General features: G+C 42.1%; 1 protein-coding gene across 2 annotated transcripts in view; it reads left to right on the top strand.

Moving 5' to 3' along the window:
- FBXW7 (F-box and WD repeat domain containing 7) overlaps positions 1-20,074 on the top strand; it is a 179,212-nt gene that overhangs the window by 131,895 nt on the left and 27,243 nt on the right. Inside the window, exons 1-3 of one of the 2 annotated variants that reach the window (XM_054165220.1) lie at positions 14,077-14,341; positions 16,776-16,858; positions 19,885-20,026. In XM_054165220.1, the coding sequence (XP_054021195.1) occupies positions 14,186-14,341; positions 16,776-16,858; positions 19,885-20,026 (381 nt within the window). In that variant the 5' untranslated portion in view covers positions 14,077-14,185. Of the gene's footprint in view, positions 1-14,076; positions 14,342-16,775; positions 16,859-19,884; positions 20,027-20,074 lie in introns of those variants that run through there. The other variant, XM_054165209.1, reaches the window with a different exon arrangement.

Raw genomic sequence — 20,074 nt, 5'->3', positions numbered from 1 at the left:
ACTGGGTTTGTTCACATAGAGATGATACCATTTAAACTAGCAATAAGCTAAATACGTGACGGGGCCCATATGGATGATACTGCAGTAGCTTTTGTCCATCTAATTTCAAACTAGCCTCAAAAAACGTCTTGATAACATCAGCTGGCTGATTGTGTGGTGGGGTCTCATTTGGAGACCAGTTACATATTCTGTTTCAAGTGCTAAATCTGACGGTACCTCAGTAGAGAGAAAGGACGATTAACTGTATTTAAACCATTTATGGAGATCTCTGTAGTTATTCACACATTTTTGAGCACAAATTCTCAGGAGTTGAATACATTTTGTGTATTAGCATATTTAGGTGGATAGAAAACTAGACAAATAATAATTGCCAGGTGCAGATAAAGAAACTAGCCTCCCAAAAGACAGAGAGGATTGGATTCAGCCTGATGGTGATTCTCAGAATCTTATGACTGCTCCTTGGGCTGATAAACCCATTCTCTACTTGGGCCAGGCATCTGCTGAACTTCTAAGTTAAGAGTTCCACTTCCTATTGCAACAAAAATGTATAGTTTTTGTGCAGGTGGAGAGGTGAAGGGGCCATTATGATAGGTTTTGTGGTTTGGGTTTGTTGTTTTTTTTTTTGTTTCTTTCTGAAATGAGATTTCTTTTGTTACAGCCATCTCTTTAACCTTGGTATATACTGCCTCTACTTGGAGAATAGTTTTAGGATCACAGGTCTTCAAGAGAGATACCTTTTAAATTGTAATAGATGTCCCCTGGAACTTGGAAATAAGAAATGATTTTATCTGTTTTGAAACTGTTGACCCGTGTTTTAGATCAGTGCAGGCTCTGGATGAGTCTTCCTCTTTTCTCTTTCCCACATTTAGTGTGTAGTACTGAACAGGTAATCCTGCTCACTATTCAAGTTTCTCTAGCACAACACAAACCACCCAGCTCTCTACCTGCTGTAAAAGAAAAAAAAAAAAAACCAAACAAAACAACAACAAAAAAAATCAGTTCATTAACTAGATCCATGTAATACAGTAATTAAGTAGTTTGGAACAGGAAAGTGAACTGATCTCGGTGTAAATATTCTTGCTTCCTGGTATCCTTGCCTGCTGAGATTTAACTTTCCTATGCAATATGGCAAATCAAGTACTTAGTATTTTCCCCCTCGTTATTTTGCATAAAGAAGGACAAAACATGTTCAAGTTAATGATGTGACTACTCTGACAGCACCTCATGTGCTTTTCACTACTGACTAGCCCACACATCTCACCACAGATTTGAAGCTTGTCTGCCTAAAAGGAAGAGGATTCCAGAGGACTCTTGAAGGACTGTACTGATAAGAAGACTGACATTACTATCTTAAGTTGAAATGTATCTTATTGTTTTAGCTTTTAACCTACTAATCTGTAGCACCTAAAGTGCCTCTCTGAATTACAGTGAAGGTTAGTATCTTCTGCTGTATTTTCTTTGGCAGGTTGATTGCTCAGTCTAAGGTTGAGGCTGCTGGATTTCTTTTTAAGTGAACTTTTTACCATCCTTTGTGTTTTTTAGAATCAGTAAATGTACTTTTTGTGTAAGGCACATGAAACACTGTTGTTGGTTAAAAAAGGAAAAACAAACCACAAACTTTTGCCAGATGACTGTGACCAGGTAGTGTCCATGTATCGGCCTACTTAGGTTAGGGTGAACGCCTTGGACTTTTAGTCTTGCATGTCAGAGAATAAGAGGGTTGCTCAGTGTGATGTTGCAGACACATTTGGAGTTCCTAAATATGGGGATTTCAAATAATTTGTAACCAAAAGAGACTTTGAATGAAGTTTGTCAGAAATCTAGTAGGAATCCACATAAAAGAGTCCTCCTTATTGGTCAACCAATTCAGCTTTTTGAATCAGGGCAGTCTAGAAGCTTCTAATCCCTCTGGTGATAGTGGTCTGCCTTCTAAATTTAGTTTCTTTCAGCTTGCAGTTACTTGTAAAGCACAATAGACCAGTGGAAAAAATCTGCATTTTAAAATAGTTTTTGAAGAACAGTGTAGGCATGAGTCATACCTGTCCCTGCAGGCCATAAAAAAGGCATCAACAGTTAGCTGGGAAGCCAATTTCAATGACTTTATTCAAAAGCATGAATGAGCTTGTAGTATTCTATTAAGACTGTTTTTATCAAATTTTAACGAGGAAATACATTTGTACAAGCAGTAGGTGAGTTTTTCCTAGGATTTTATTTTAAATCAAATATTCTAAACATTTTCTATGATTTTACAAGGGACCAAAGTGAACATTTTCAAGTCTTGTCCCAAGGGGGGAATTCAGCTAGCAGCTGAGACTGTATTTGAATAACTGCATACAGACCTAAATTTAGGTTGATAAGCAAATTATCTGGTCAGTGGCTAGTAACACATTTTGTTGGAGGTAGATAGTAAAATTAGGAATATTCAGACACCAGCCAGTCTTCAAGATACTAGTTTGCTCTGAGTGTGGAATCAGACTAAAAGGAAGAGACCACACGATGCGTGAAGCTTGTGGTGGATGTTAAATTACAGGGAACCTAATGGTACTATGCACATCGATTTCTACCAGCTTTCTGATCAGAAAACTCCGAATTCTGCTAAATACCAGACTGCAGACTGGTGCTCTTGTACTCCCTCCCACTTCCCTTTTCCACCTCCGTTCAGTCTTTCCCTGTCACATCAGCAGGCCCATGACGTATAGCAGGAATTCTGTTTCCATTTCTGTGAGGAAGAGTAGCATACATAAACTGGTTTGGCACTGATTGAATGTTAGAGATGGAATATGATAATGAAAAGAAAATGGGGAGGGGGGAAAAAAAAAAAACACACAAAAAACCCCCCAACAAAACCCCAAGAGATTTCTTAGAACATTGTTGGCATCATTTTAGCAATGTTATAGCTAATAACATCCTTTAGCAGTTGCTTTCAGCAAAAGAAAAAGAATTAGGACATACATTTGCACAGGCTTTATTGCTGCATTTTAAATTCCTCTTCTCGTGCACTAATTCCAAATAGTAGTTTTTGATGTTTTGCATCTTTCTAGAATCTTGAAATAGTTAAGATGCAAAGAAGAAACTTGTACCTACAGTTGACCAGACTGGTGAATTGGACTGTTCCTAGACATTTTGCTTTGTAGTCTTTCATTGGTTTCATTATTTTTGGTAAACCAGTAGCAATAGATTAGCTGCATTTCCTTCAGTAATGGGATTTGCCAAATACTAAGAATTTCCATGCTGTTACAAACTTTAAAACCATGGTTGCCATTTAATTTTGTGGTTGCAAATGAATCTGGAATCTCCAATTTGCTCCATCCTCTCTATAAACAAATAAACTGTAAGTTTCAAACCCTAGGATTTTAGATAACTGACTTGCTGTTTATCTCGCAGTGGTTTTGGGAGTGCATCAGCTGCATCAGCCCGAACTGACAAGCTGACAGAAATTTTGGTGAAGTGGTTAAAGATGTGAAATCTGAGGTTATCTGCAGTTTTCTGTATGCAGTTTTCCTTGAGGGAAATGAGGGGGTTTGACTTGTATTTTTTTAATTAAAGTATAAATGTTATAGTCTGATAAAGGGAGCATCAGTTTTTACTGGTTTTCCAGAAGAAGCTTAGACACAACAGTGGACAGGTACAGCCATTTTCTTGTTTTATGCTGTGGTTCATAGGTTTCATGCTGTTTGAAAATATCTTGGAAGCACTGTGAAATGTGCCACATTAATTTCATACTTTTTGCATTCTTTGAGAGATCCCTGTTTTAAATATGTCCTGGGCTCAGGTGTGTTAGAGGTACCTATCTCCACTCTTACCTAAATAATGCTAGATTTAGTAGGGGGGGGGGAAATTATTAGCAATTCCCATCCCTTTTATCTGGATGAGGGACTACTTACCCTGAATAATGCAGTGTAATACTACTTCTCTTGCAGTGGCAGGTAAGTGTGTTGTATGGCTTCTAGACTGAAAGCACCTGTTCAGGGAAGAGTTCATTCAGACCGGGCAAATTTGCTGGCCTGTTTGCTCTGCCTTTAGCCCCTTTTGACATGAAATTGCACAGCATAAGGTTAATGACACCAGGTTAGCAAGGCTTCAAAACATCTGGTGTGACCCCAGCGTGCTTGGCATTCCTTTCTTCTGTGCAAAGGTTTGGCATTGATTCCCCTGTGGCTGGAAGAATGTGCTGGGGGGAAACCAGCTTCCATTGTGGCTCCCCCAGCCCTCTGGAGAGGGGAGAGTTGTCATGGCAATAAATCATGAGAGCTCCTGGAAGATGAGTAAATTCCCTTCTCTGTGCTCTACTGTAAGCATGGGTTGTGGTGAGAAAGGAAGCAGAATCAAGCAGGTATAATGTGTAATTGTCCCCTTTATAGCTGTTGCTTACCAGCAGGGCGGTATGTGTTATGGAAAAATGGCCATTTGTCTGCCAGAGATACTTGGAGCTGCAAAGAGTCTGCGTCCTGCCAGGTCATGGTGTGGACCAAACCGAAATGCACCCTTCTCCTGCACTCACCGGGTAGGCTGTACCCAAAGGCAATGTGGGCAGAGCAGCATCTTCCCTGTAGTGGCTGCTTCCAGATGCTCTGCAGTTGTGGCCAAGTATGAGGAGAAAAAGCCAAATACCCTCTGATGTGCTGCAGCCCAGGCATGTTCCCCCTTGCTGATGCTTGGACATAGTATAGACAAATTCTTCTCTTGAATTCCAGGGAAGGAGAATACAGTGGAAGAGGGTAGAAAAGGAAAGGAGTAAGGAAGGTGAGACAATACGTCGTCTTAGACTGAGGCGCTGTGGAGAGGGCAGGTGAGAGGAAAGTAATGGGGAATTGCTGGGCCAGGAGATGGATATAGCAAGTGGAAGGCAGGGGAATGGAGGACTTTGGGGCTGGTGATTACAGAGAAGCAAGGGGCAGGGGCAGGGGAACCCCAGGAGGTTCACAGAACAAACTCCTCTCTAAAGCTGAGATTCATGGATCCTATGCATGTGATATCAGCAGACTGCCCCGAAACATACTGGCACATCGCATTTCACCTTCCTGTAGTGCTGTTGCACCAAGGATTTCATCCTGCTGTGTTCTTCACTGCTGGTTATCTGCAGCAGTGGGGCATCACATAGCAGTTCAGGTTGTTCCATGTTACTGGCACACCAAGCAGGGAAGTACCATGTTGCCACTTGATTGGAGGGGGAGAGATTAAATTCCCATGACATAATAAAATCCTGCCAGGATGAATGCTGAAAACATTCCCGAGTTTGCCTTTAGAAACTTGATGCATGTGCACGTATGGGTAACAATGTATCATAAATTGCAACCTCAGATACGGTGCTTTTCTATAGAATCTCTCTTAGTATGCTCTCTGCACAGGGCTGTCTTGGTAAGCAGCTTTTTAGGACTACAAGCATCTTACACCTGTCATTTCAAACTCCTCTGAATACTTGGTTTTGTAGCCTTTATACTCTCTTTAGGTAATGCAAGCAGGAAAAGAGATTTGACATTTTTAATAGTTGTTTTTTTTTTTCTTTAAATACTTTCTAAATCCTTCTGGTGTAATCTGTAATTCCAGGAATTGTTCTGTTTGTAGCCTAAAGGCTCACCGCTAACTCCTTATCATTCTCATGTACCACAAATGAGGGGCAGAAACTGTTCTGTAAATAGACTTATAGACTCCTGTAGATTATGCCAGATAAATAAGCACTCCTCTTGGCAGGCAGAATTAAGCTATCTCTGGGAAAAAAAAAATAAAAGGAAAACTTAACAGAAAAAGGCAGTAGATAGCAGTAGTCTATTTGTATTCAGTGCGATGGACAGGTATTTTTGGAAAGCCTTCTAAGTCCAAGCAGCATTTTCTTTACAAAGGTGATTTCCCCATCTGCTGCTATTTGAGTGAAAACTGTTTGACCACTTGTGTTGAAAGGCAGAAATGCTTGCTTCACCAATTTGGAAACATTCTTCTAAATATTAAAAAACCACCAACCAACCAACCAAGAAAAACCCCAGAAGCCCACAAAGGCCCCAAAGCAACTCATCTCTGTGGTTGAAATATTGGAAAAAAAAAAATTAAAAAGGAACTGATCCCTTTAAGGATTTATTATTTTTTTTTTTTTGTGAGGGTGAGTATTGTGGTCCTCATCTGTTGATCACCAAGAAGGGCTTGTGCTTTGTGCACTGATAGAATTCAAGAACAATGTCATGTGCATGGTTTTCTATCTTGATGGTATATGTCACAGGCAAAATCTGTGGAAATTACTAGAACAGGAAGATAAGATGAAACTACTGAAAAGAGAGCCCAAGGGTGCTGTTTCAGAAAGTGACTCTATAAGCACTCAAAGAGTAAAGTGCAGACTCCTATCTTTGTATTGCCCCAAGCTGAATACACTGTGCACAGGTGGCATCTGGCTGCTGGCGTGGCAGGCCATGCAGGCATGCCCTTGACTTATATAAGGATATCCAGAAGAGCGGGTCAAGGGAGGACCTTGATGGGATGCACATTGCCAGCTTCCTCCACGGAGCAAGCCTGGGTGCCAGCAGGTTGCAGGGGCTGTTCAGCAGGGCAGGGTGACATCAGGCCGGCTGGCCACAGCAACCTAGCAGTGTCACTCAGGTTGGTGCAGGATGTAGCATGCAAGGTCATCTCCTGGGGAAATTTAGTGATGTACTTTGGTCGCTGAAGCAACTGCTGCTGTGTTTCAGAAGCACAGTCCTGTTCAATGTGAACTTGAGTGATTAGCACAGCTATTACTGCATCTATAAATAGAATTCGCCTTACAATATATTAAGTTTAATGATATAATAAATAGATTACAGTTAACTTTAATAGGAGTGCAATGAATGGAGGCAGTTCTTAAGAAGATCTGCTGCCATTAGTGAATGTTTTGCAAAATGCAAATGCAATGCCTCCTTCCCTTTTGAAAAATGAATAATGTAACAATACTGTGTAGACACAAAACACAAAAAAGCAACCCATAATGTCCCTGTTGCACAGAAAGCAGTCAAGCATGTGAAAGTGCAGGTTGCATTAGCAACCTTAACTCTGCTCTTTATGTATATGCATTATGAAAAATGTTTATTGTATGATAATATTGCTAGTTTTAAAATAAACCATACAAGATTTCTCTGTAGGAAACTTGCATGTGGTTACTGTCATAGGGAATTAAAAGCAATGTGAAGCCTAGCTCCACTGATACTTTGGTCTTCACTTTTTCTTTAACAAGCAAATAAATGTTTTAGGAATAGAGTGGTTTGGGGGGGGGGGAAGTTGGTTGTTTGTTTTGTTATCGCTTTCTAGTGAAATAATACACAGGTCTAATCAGACAGGCTCCCTAGGGTTTTAACATGACATGTTTAAGGAAGGTTGACATTACACCCCCTGCCTGTGGTTCACCTTGTGGCGCTTGGTTTATGGTAAAACTTCAGTATTTCAGTGTCAATTTCCATTTGATAGAGACTTAAGTATGTTTTTCAAGACAAGTAAGTCACTGTGTGGTAATAATACAGCCCTGTGCATTAGCAGGACAAAGTGTGAACCCCAGATTGTTGACATTTAACCTAAAGCTATAGTTTGCAAGCATTTAAGATAGCTTTCCTGGGGTTTGGGGAAGTTGAAGAGGAGAGTAGACTGTACCTTTTGCTATGCTGGCACAGATATCTGTGCGGCCATGCAGCGAGAAACATACCCCAGCAAGAAAGCATCCCTAGGTCAATTGCCACCCCAGCTGACCACACAGACGTACGTGGCTATGGTGGTACACCTGAGAAGGTGACACAAGCATAGCAATGAATGGCCAAAGGTGGCCATGGGTACAGACACTGCTTTTTAGTGGTTGTGCTGGCACATCAAACTATAGTGAAAAGCATGATGCCTCTAGGTGTAAATAATAGGCTTATGCTCTCTGTGTGGGACACTGAGGTCACAGTTCATCATACCTTTTTCTCAGTGGTGTAGCTGGCTTAAGAAGTTTGTGCTCTGGCTGTGAATTGCTCATCTGCTTCTGCTAGCTCAGTTGTTTGTCAAGGCATGGTGCAAAATTAAATCAGTAACTAGTTCTGGAAAAAAACAAACAACAAAAAGCCAAAACAAAACAAAAACCCACAGAAAAAAAAAGTGGGGGGGGGAGAAATTTAACACTACTTCTCCTCACTCATTGGTTAATCTCGTTCATAGAGCATTTCTGCAGATACTTGTTCCTCCAGAAATAAGGACAAGAGCCATTCAGGGGTGGGAAGGAGCAGATGAGACTGGGACATCTTTAAGCTGGTGTTGCCAGCAAGAAACAGTGCCTGGAACCATCCTTCTTAAATGGGTGTAGGACAGCTTTGGCTGTACTCCTTTAAAATAACCTAAGCATCCAAGCATATGTTGCAAATTCTGTGCCCAACTACAGGCAACCAACAAAGAGGACAGGAACAGTATGACCTTCAGAGAGGAGTTCTGCTCTTCTGGAGACACAGTGATGCCATCTTACATTAAGGCTGTTTTTGCAACCTCCTTGCTCTTAAAACATAATTAGAAGTTTATTCTAAATATCCAACACTGAAAGCAGTTACATACATTCCATCTATAAATCTTTGTCAAAGCTATTTTTGCAGTCATCAACTAGCACACCTTTTGAATCCTATCACAGTATATTTAAAACTTAGTGTTCGGGGTTTTTTTAAAGGCAGATTTTAAAAGGAAATGGTTTGTGGGAAATCTGTGCTATATGCAGAGATATACCTTTTAACACTATATTTATCATCCATTTCATACAATTCTAATAAAATCAGAGTTTATTAATAAATACTAATCTGATTTTTTCAGTTGCTCTTTATGCCATTTCCTTCCCTGCAATAGCAAAACCTAGGAGCTATTTACAGTTTTAACTACAGTGCCTTACTTTGCATGGAAATAAAGAAGAATAATGGGTGGAAAATTTCTGTTTGAAAGCAATGTTCAAAATGCTTCACCAAGAAATGTTATACAAATAGTAAAACAATTCAGCAGTACCTATCTGCATTCAGCACTACCTATTCTATCATACTTCGCAGCATGTATTCCCAACTCCATTTAAGTAAGCTTTAGAAGACTTTGTGCAATTTTCTGTAGTGTCTGTGTGTCTTTCTTCCCTTAATAGAGTTCTGTTGCTTTCCCTACTTCATTTCACATCTTAAGTTCATCAGGACTCCAAAACTCTGTCATTCAGTAAGCTACTGATCAGTCATACTGCAAAGTGCAGGAATGTGTTTGACTTGCACTACACCAAATCATAAGCCTGAATTTCTTTCTGTAACTATGTTGAAGCAAACTTGCTGGCATAGACCTCTCTAAGTAAATTGAGTAGAAACTCCTCCATATAAACTGCTTCCAAGGAGCCAGGTTGTACTCTTTCTTTCTTCATACTTGGAGCATAGCAGCTGTTGGTCACAAACTGGTGCACTTAAATTAATTTCTTCAAGTGTGTTCTGTTGCATCAATACTAATTGTATATACTACACAAACACATGGCTACCACCTGAGTGATAAGGCGCCTCGTACACAGTCCTCTTGAGCTTCACCTGTAATCCTTAATTGGTCAGTGTCATAAAACTTTGTCTCACTCTGCCTGAAGGTATGGATTTTGCCTGTAAAATTGCTCCAGCTGGGCACCTAGAATGCATGCTAATCAATCCCAAATAAGCAACAGCCTTAAGGCCATTGCCTTGCCCAAGATGAACCAGTTGAAGCAATGAGAACATGGAAATCCCAGTGGATCATTTGTTTAATTCATATGTTCAAAAAGAAAAAGATCTGATAGCAAAATAGTGGTGCCCTTTTGTAAAGACCTGTCTTGAATTACTTTGGAACATGCTTAACACTTGCTATTGTATGCAGGTTTTTTTTTTCCTCTTCTAATACTTTATAGAAGTTGGACTCTAGGACCTGCCTTTCTCATGGACTGAATAGGGAGCTTAGGTTTTTAAATATAGGTGTGCTAAGCTAACCTGTAGTTAAAGGTCTAAAGCAGATGGCAGAAGTACCTCTCTAGGGCCAGACTCTTGCCTCAATGGGAGCATTTGGCAAATTAAATGAAGTATGTGGTCAGATGAAGAGTTCAAATATAGAAGACAAAGTGCTGGCTGCTGCAGCTGCCCAAACTAGATTACCAAGCAGAAGGGAAGTGTTTAAAACCTAAGCAAATCCAAATTTGAGGAAGGGAAAAAGTAACTAGGCATGACTGTCCATTCTGGGTCATCTTCACTTGTCTCCAGGGTAAATCTTGGGCATCTAAGGATTTGCCCCCCCTTGATTAGGGTGTTTGGTTTTCTGGGTGGAAAAAAATGCAATCCTATTAGACAACACACAGAAATCCCTCTGAAATGTTTCTAAAAGAGTCAGTCTGCTGAGCATCTGCTAAATGTGCAGAGTACACAGAATCCCTTCTGGCACCATCATGAATGATGCATTTACCAATATTAATGGAGATACCAAACCATATTGTTCCACAGTTCCTCCTGCACATGTTATGTTCCTAAAGCACGTATACGTATGTGAAATGCCAGTTACAGGTTTTGCATACCATGGTTTAAGTACCAGTGTACTTCCAAAATGCTGACTGGCCATTGCCATGGCCAGATTGCCCTGTGGTCTCTCCGCTCAAAAATGTTCTCCAACTGAAAAACAAAAACAAGAAAATGTTGTTTCTTTGGTCTGTTGCACTGTAATCTCTGTTCTTCTGGGGATTATACAGCTCTGCGGGTGATTTCTGTAATTCATTCTAGTCTTTCATTAGAAGTAATAGACTGTCTTAATTACAGCATGCCACATGACAAACTGGTAAAGGTGCTAGAAATGTTGCCAACAGGAAAAGAATTGGATGGTGTGAATTTTTATTAATTAAGAGCTGGCAGTACTGACAGAAAACGAGATTGGACTTGTGTCCACTGGAAACTGTGTAATTTTGGTGTAGACATTTTTCTAAATGTCATGAATTGTATGCTGTTCATGGCTTTAAAAACTTGGGAAATTATCTTCAGCTTAAATAAAATAAGCCAAGCTTTGCAGCTGAGCATACATCAAATAGGAAAAGAAACACAGGAACTTTTTATTTTTCTCTTTAACCTTGCTTTATAAACTATAGTCTTCCTCAGTGTATCCTGTGAAGAGCATTTACTTTATACCATTAAGTAAGTATTCTTAGAGCATATTAAGTTACTGCAAGAAATATTATTGCAAATGCCAGTAGAGAGATGAGTGAATGCTTTCTCTGCTTCTTCCTGTCAGGCTCTTAAAAGCATCTGAGGGGTTGAGGTCTTATTCCTCCACTGCTGTATTTTCCAGGAGGGTGCAGGGTGAAGCTGTGTGACCTGCTGCTCCACTCAGTCTTCCTGGGTTGGGCAGCTCCCTCACTACATTTGCAAAGCCTGAAGTAATTTCTTGCAGTGGAGCGTGTGGTGTATTCATGACAGTACGCTTTTCAAAGTGAGTCCTCAAAGTCACGGGAGAGAGCCGAAGACCTTTGTAGACAGCAGTTTAGAGCAGAAGCCTAACAGAGGATGCCCTTAGCCTCTGCTGGAACATGTTCCCCTCCATCAACTACAGAGCATCCAAGCTGTGGAAGAAGGAGTCTTGCAATTACTTGAGACTATCAAACTTAATTTGTAGTAGAGAGGATGATTATTTATTTGTAGAAAATTGAAAGCAGTATGAGGAAAATAGTGATTATGTGAGAGCCAGAGCTTTATCTACATGCAGTTTTTGCTCTGAGAAAGGGAAACTGCTGGATAGGAGATGGCCACCATTCAAATGTCAAAAAACTGTCTGTGGTACATGTAGGAAAAACCCCAAACCTTTTGCACAGAATAAATATCTGATATACCAAGTTTTCTACCACTAGCAAATGATTGTTGCAGTTACTACGTGGGCCTTCACTGAGGTAAAGAGATTAGTAATGAAGTCAGTGGGGTTTCTTGCCATGAGAGAATGTCTGCCAATCATTATCAAAAGGGAAGGAATCAGCAATAGCAGAACTCCAAAAGAGGAAAATAGTAATTTCTAATTATCATTCAACTCATTGACTGCTTACTTTGAAGCACAATTTGTTCAAAAGATAAATCTAGTTATGCTGTCAGGCTACACTCGCATTTGGGCTGGAGGAGAGGCTGATCCCTGAGGTTTTCCTGCCAGTCCCTGCTGCAAAGCTGGAGGAAGAGTGGCCATCATTCCCCACTCACAGATGAGGGAAGGGGCAGAAATAGTGGTGAACACTACAGGACATTATGCATGCATGTGTATGAAGTACTTTGAAATCCCCACAGCAGTAATATTCAAATTGTTTCTTACTCTGATGATTTGGGTATTAATTTGCTTCCTCTGATTATTTAATGTGTATATGCAGCCGATGTTTCTTTTTTCCTTCCCCTTTGCATGTGATGTGCTAGCGAAGGAAGACAGTAATAGTCTCCTGGGATATGTACAGCTCTGTTCATATCTGAGGTATGAAGTCAACTCAAGACCATTTTGTTCTCATAAAATATACAGCACTGCTGTTTAATGGATAATGGCATAAATGCCAAGATTTGATGGGCAGAACCATTTTCACCGGGAGACAAAAAAAAAAAGACTACAAGAACTCAGTGCTGGATGGGAGATATGTAGAACTGTGTAGAAACAGGAGCTTGGTAGTGATTTTGCTTTATCCAAGTGTGCTAACACTTAGGTGCTATAAAGTTACAATCCATAGGAGAGTGGTGCAGTGTGGGTTTTCTGTGGCTGGTTGGTTGTTTGGGTTTTTTGTGTTGTGGTTTGGTTTGGGAGTTCTTTTTAAATTTATTTTTTATTTTTAGTACTAATGCATAAACTGACATATTCTGCCAAAAGCAATCACACTCATGTAGATGTGTGCTCTTTTTTCTAATTTATTTTTTTTTTTGGTACTGCTTTGGGTCATCAAGATTATTTCCCCTTAGGCCATGTAATTGCTTCTATTTGAGTGCATCAGTCTAGAAGGCTGCTGAGCATCTCCCTTTCACACTGCACCTGGGTAAAATTACAGGGGAGCGTTGGAGCTTCAGAGCGTGCTCTAGGCGTACTCTGCTCTGAACTTGGGCAGAAAACTTTACGGGAGGGGAAAACAAAACCAACCAAAAAGGCACCAAGGAAAAGTTGCAGAAGCTGGAGACTCTTATTTGTCTGTATAGAAACTGCAAAACCCCAAAGTGCCTAGCTGCTGGTGCAGGTGTCTGTCTGAGAGCCCAACCCTATGTCGGGAACTCCCGTGCCCTTGAATCGAACAGTCAGGGTGAGCCGCACAGGTTTGTTGGTGTGCACAGAGCAGGGAAGGACCGAAAAAGGAGCGTTCTTTAGTAAGTAATTACCTGGGACTTTCCTTACGCAGTCACTGAAACGGAGGTGAGACTTCCCCAGGACTGCAGACGAAGCTAAGATGGCTCGGTGTGGCCTGAGGGCTCTGAGCGGCGCGGGTGCGCATGTGGGCTGCTACTGGTGCGCCGGGAAGCCGGCACCTTTCCCGGGAACGGCCCCGCCGCCCCGTTCTGAGAACGGGGATTTTACTGTGTGTTACGTAACTGCTGGATTCGAGCCTTCCGACTCCGAAACCCTCAAACCCCGTTTATTCTATTGTTTAGCCAATAGAGGGTATTTCAGCCTCTTTTTCCCTGGCACGGCCGTAGTGCGTTCCAAATCAGTCTAAAATTACCCGCACTTGGGAAGGATAATTTGCGTCCGTCCGGGGTCTGCAGTCACGTACGAGTCCAGCTGGGCTCCCCGAGGGCGGCGGTGCAATTATAATTAGTGGAAATGAGCTTGTTTTCTCTCACTTGGAAAACCGGGAAGCGTGCGGCACAGAGGGAATACAGCGAGGGCTGGGGGTCAGGCCCCGTCCTCCCCGCGGCTTGGGGGTTAAGGGGGAAAAAAATGGGGGAGGGAGGGGAGGGATAACCCCAACCCACGCAGCGCTGTTTTCTCCCCTCTCTCGTCCCGGGAGGGGGGTGGTTTCTCGCCGCCGCGCCCCGCGGGCTCCCTGCCGGCCGCGCAGCCCGCAGTGCCGCGCCGCCGCTGCGGAGGCGGGCGGGGAGGGAGGGACGGGGCGGGCGCGGGGGGAGCGGGAGGCGGGGAGGAGGCGGGCGGGCGGGCAGCGGCAGCCGGGCTCCGCGCGGCGCAGGCAGGGCAGGGCCGAGGCGAGCCGAGCCGGGCCGAGCCGCGCCGCCGCCGCCCGCCGTGCCCGAGCATGTCGGCGCGGGAGGCGGTGACCTACCTGCCGGAGAAGGGGCTGTACTGCCAGCGCCTGCCCGGCCGCCGGGCCCGCGGGGCGCCGCAGCCGCGCAAGGGGAAGCGCGCCGACACCATGGGCTTCTACGGCACCCTCAAGATGATCTTCTATAAAGTGAGTGGCCGCCCCCTCCCCCCGACCCGGCTACGCGCCCGCGGAAGGAGGGGGGAGCAGGGGTCGAGGCCCGAGCCGGGGGGTGCCGCGCGTTTTCCGCGGCGCCGCTCCGCGGGCGGAAACGTGCCGGCGGCGGAGGCGCGGGCTGGCGCTCGGCGGGGGCTGCAGTGCGCGGCCGGGGAGCGCTGCCAGCACTTGGGGCGGGCGGGGATGCGGAACGCAGGTCCCTGCCCTTCTCTTCTTTTTTAATAGACTGCAGTCTCCAATTATTTCGATAAATAAACGTTGTCTACGGGAGTTGGGTTTTCCTGGCGACAGATTAAATATTTACGGGGATGCTCGCTCGGCGGTTTCTGTTTTTCGGCTACACAGATCCCTTATTGGTGTCTAAATCTTATCACTAGATCTTTCTGATGTAGAGAAAGTTTTATCTTCTTCATATGGTAAACGACATTTTTGACCATGTATTTACTCAGTACCTTTTGAGATGCTGAAAGTCTGCTGTGTGGTGGACCCCTTGAAAAAGTTCCCTAAAATACCTGAGAAAAAAACACACCAACCAAAATAAGCAGGTGAAACCATTCCTAGGCAATGGAATAGAGAGCTGCATAATGTTTTCTTTATTAATGTAAAAGAGTAAATCCTTATAACTGCTTATTCTGCTGCAGGCTTCATACTTCTTATTTCTAAGGTCTGGGGTTTTTTGGAAAACTGCATCTCCCTCTTAAGAGAAGCAGAAGGGGAATATGATGAGGATGACTATAACCTCTCAGAAAGCCAAGCTGGAAATAAAAATTTTCCTTTTACAAGAGAAATTATTTCTGAAAAGTCTGACATCAAATACTGAAATTTATGCTTAAACATCTTATTTGTGCTTCCAGTCATTCTGATGGCTCACCCGTCTAGCACAGTCATAAAAGATGGTATCCATTATTTTCAGTGATGCTTACAACTCGTTTTCTTGGGGAAGCTTGGGGGAAGGCTGCTCTTCTTGGGGCATGGGGAAGCAGTGAGGTTGAGGTTGGTGGTTTATCAGTGCTCAGGGTGGTTCTGGCTGAATGCATGTCTGATGAAATGCTGTGGAGTGTCCCAAGTGAGGCATGGCAAGAAAACACTGCTACAAGGGAAGCTCGTCTGGGTGCCTTACGGCTGTGACTGTAAGAATGAGACTAGTTAACCTTAGCTTTTCTAGCAATGTAAAACACAAAATCTTCAGTGACTGTTTCTAGGGAAACCCATGAAGGTATTTTAAAAGTCAAAAAAACCCCCCACAACAGAAGTATACAGACCATATACACTCCATATACACTCCAGAAGCCTGTTGGGTGCCGGTGTTTCATTTTTAGGTGGGCAGGCTGATACAGTAAATGGTTAAATAGCTATGTTACGATGTAGCATTGAAAATGATCAGATCAGTTATTGAGAAAGAGGGTAACTTTTAAACTCTTACCCTAAATATGATTTATTTTTTTTTAAAGGGAGCAAATGGTCCATCTAGATTCTGAATTGTGATACAAGTCATTTATGTATTTTGCAGCTTGCAGTTGTAAACATCAGTAAGCATTCTTCTGGCTAAAGGGTTCTGGTGTGTCATGTCTTAAAAAAGGAAAACCAAGAGAAAACTCAAAAATTTCATTTGGCATACGTACGTCTCATTGAATCCAAGAGCCTGTGGTTAAAGATTACCCAGGCAGGCAGAAAGTAATCTTTATTTGTCTGACTGAATAAACATGGCTCTCACTGGTTTCCATCTCTTTGGTAATTTTTGCAGGCTGGCTTCCCCTTTTAGCAGCTGCCCTGGTCATTAGTTGGTTTTGATCATATCTAATTGCGGGTGACATTCAAAACCAAGGTTTAGTGTTTTTCATCCTAACCCTTCTTGTAAAAATGTGACTTAACCTGTCAGCTTTACTGCAGTTCTATAAATGTACTCAGTGTAAAACTTAAAGGGTAGGCAGAAGAAAAAATACGGTTTAATTTCTTCTTTTTAGGTCCTAAAATGAATATTTGTTTATCATGCAGGCAGGCTACCTAAAGTTTAACTATTTCCATGAGAGACTAAGCAATGAACCTGAACACAAAGAGTGAAGGGGTTTGGTTTAGTTCTTGCCCTCCCCTCCCAGGAGAACAGAGAATGATTTAGTAAATAAACCAAGATAGAGTGCTGTATACTTTTTCACATTGAAATTTGAAAATGCAAAGAATGCAATTCGAAATAGAATGTGGACCCTAACCCAGCCATAACATACATATGCCCTGTGTGAAACATGGATTCAATATTGAAGCTACAACCAAAAATGTTGCTTGTTGTGAATGTCAACTTTGTTGAAAGTCAAACATAAGTAAAAGGTAAAATGGATTAATTTTACAGAAGTATGCAAAAGTAAGGCTGGTCATGTAACTAAATCTGTGTTGCTCTTCTCTCACCTTGCAGATGAAGAGAAAGTTGGACCATGGCTCCGAGGTCCGTTCTTTCTCTCTGGGAAAGAAACCCTGCAAAGTCTCAGAGTACACAAGGTAATACAATGCAGATCACTGGGTCCTGATTCTCGCGTGTGTCCCATCTTTTGAAATGCTAAGCCAAATTCATGGCTCCTCTTGATGTTAAAATGCTGTAAAGCAAGGGAAGGGTGGTATCAACGTTTAGGCATTGCTTAGATAATTGCATGAACTGAGGATGAGTTTTAATGAAGTAACCAGATTTGCGTTTCTTCGGTTGAGATTTGTGTTCCATTCTAAATATAGCATGTCCATTTACTTAAAGACTTTTTGAGGGATGAAGTATTCTTGGGAATTAAATCAATCACTTTTTTTTTAATGGGACATAATGATAAAGCCTAAGACTATTACAAACTGTGATCAAATGTATCACTTTGCTATGGTAACAAGAACGAGAGAATGGAAATTTCTGTAGGCAGAGCAGACCATCTGATCTTAACAGGAACACACGCGTACTTGTTATCCACAACGTGAAAGCATTACAGGGTCTACTCTGCTCCCTTACTAGTCCTAAATGGTACCAGATTGCATAAATAATTGCTGCTGTTCTGGTCAGATGCTTTGTGGGGTAAAGCGCTCCTAAACTTGAGTGGCAGTGGTAGAGTAGGCCCTGAGTGCACACCTTACAACTGCAGTTCTTACTGGATAGTTGCCATTACAGTTGTGCTTGGGTGACTCACTGCTTCCCATACTGTGTGAATTTACACCACTTTAGGTTTTTAACCTGTGATAAGAATCAGGCTTCCCACAAGACTTGTGTTTGCCTCCCAAAATTGTCTTGAGATGTTGTTTTTTCTGAACACTGCTCAGTCGTTGATGGATCTTTCAGAAGCAATGTATATATTATTTCTCTACCTTTAAGAGGTTTATCAGGTGATGAGTGAAAAGTTAGGACAGTGTGGGGAAACAAGTTCCAGGGTTGCTTTTCTGATGCGTAAACACTGCAGCAGAGAAAAAGAAGTGATGTCTTCCTTGCTGCGAATCACGTGTTGCAGCTTCCACACTCCCCTCTAGTCTCAAGTTGGTAGCATCTCCAGATTTCTGAATCAGTCTAATGGAAGAACACTCTTGCTGGCCATCATTTCTTTGAGTGACACACTTCTCTCTGCATTCCTGTAAGAGTGAGCAGTTCAGCCACAAAGAAAACACTCTTCTTTTTTTTTTTCCCCCACATGTGTCTGTCCAATTCAGAGGAACCGCTGGAAGTGTCCGGCTTCCACAGAAACCTCACTGAGTGTTTCAAGGGAACGAAAACATGCAGGAAAAATAAAGCACAAGCGAAAATCTTGTGGTTTAATCTTAGGTCAAAGGAAAGAAGCTTTTAGATCCTATTTTGAATAACTGTTTTTGGCTGAGAACCAATTTGCAGCAGCAGAAATTAAAGTGAAACAGTTCTGCTGGGGCAAGCTCAAGGCTATGTGCTGCTCAGATCCAATATAAGCCAATTTTAAGAGCCTTATTTTGGACCTTAAATGATAGGCCACCTGCTAGACCTTTGCACAAGTAATGAGGATAAGCTGTAAAACCAGATTTTATTTAAAAAGTCGTTTTGGTTGACGTTGCTTGGGTTTTGAGTCATTATTGGCATAAAAACATCCTTGAATGACATCTGATCCTCTCTTGTTAACTGTTTGATTATACAGTATTTAAATAACATTTAGGCAAATGGTGCAGTTCTTGTGCCTGCTTGTTTCCATTTTCCCTAGGATCAGGCACTCTAAAGCTGACAGGCCCAATGAGTCTTTGCATACAGCAGGTAGAGCCTGTAAACAAATGTCATTAAGAGGCTCTTTCATCTGTGAAACCATATTTTTATATCCGCTTCTCTTTCTGTTACTACTCAGTAAAATTAACACTTGAAAATAAGCCTGTTCAAACCAGTCTTCAGCTTTCTGTACCAGTTTGGGTAAACGTTAGGACATGCTATGATTGTCCTTCAGAGTGTGGAACCTTAGAGTGAGGTATTTGTAGACTGTGATGAGATAAATATTAAAATAAACTTGCTTTGCATCATTTGAAGCTGTTCCTGTGACCACTGAAAAGCCAGTGGAACCGTGAAGCGCATACCTGCTAAAAAGCTGGATTTATTGTACACAAAAGCAAAGGGATTTTTTTTTTTTGAGTCCCACACTGTATTTAAATTTTTCATGCTTGTGCAAACGCTACTGGAGTTCCAAATTTCCTGCTAGGGGATACAACTTTGATATTCTGTGAACGAAGTACTTTACATTATGTGGAAAATAAAAAAAAGAGAGAAAACCCAGTCAGCTGTATTTCTTTAGACTCCTACAATAGCAGCTTAATCCCAGCTCTTTTAAAAGCTCCGTCCCATATGAATGAGCTGGTTTTTAACATGTCAGAGTGAAAAAATCAAACTGCAATTCAGAGAGCACCTTTGGCTCCTTTCCCCTCTTCACCTCACTCTCCCCTTTAATTCCTGTCACACCATCAACGTGCAAACTTTAAAAGACTGTACAGAGTATTTCGAAGCCCTACTCCAAACTGCTAAGCCACCAGAACTGCTTGATGCTACTAGCTCTTTGTCAACAAAATATATTAAAGAGCTAAAAATAGACACTTTCCCCCCCCCCCCCGTTTGGCAGTGAAGCTGGACTAGCACATTTCACATATAGGTGGGACTCAGAGCTCTGGCTTTCTACATCACCAGTCAGAAGGCATAAGTACAGCCCATAAAGAAAGGAAATCCTTTGGCAAGGAAAGGAATATATAAACCTGCATCTTTATAGACAACCTGCTGGCCAATTAGTGGAGTAGTAATTTTTCAGCGTTGAAAGATGATCCCTAGCTGGAGAATTAGTACTACAGTGGTAGAAACGGGCAGATTCATGAAAGCAAGACAGCTGACCTCTTGAGTAACCAGCAGAACAATTTTTCATGTTACTGCTTTTGCAGCAAGTTAAAGAGTTTCGGTCATAGTTACAAATTCTGTGCTAGACTGTTGTTGTTGTTGTTGTTCTGTTGTCAAATTCTCCATTTTCCCTAAAAGTTTTGTACGTGACCATTGCTTTTTATTTGTATCATAGTACTACAGGGCTGGTGCCATGCTCTGCCACGCCAACTACTTTTGGGGACCTGAGGGCAGCCAATGGCCAGGGACAGCAGCGTCGCCGCATTACATCTGTGCAACCACCGACAGGCCTTCAGGAATGGCTGAAAATGTTTCAGGTAACTTGTGCTTAGAGAGCTGAACATCTGAATCATCTTACCCTTGTG

Source organism: Dryobates pubescens, chromosome 1, assembly GCF_014839835.1.
Source record: "Dryobates pubescens isolate bDryPub1 chromosome 1, bDryPub1.pri, whole genome shotgun sequence".
NCBI classification, from domain to species: Eukaryota; Metazoa; Chordata; class Aves; order Piciformes; family Picidae; genus Dryobates; species Dryobates pubescens.
The sequence above is the reverse complement of the archived record's forward strand: the minus strand, read 5'-3'. Positions and strand labels throughout refer to the sequence as shown.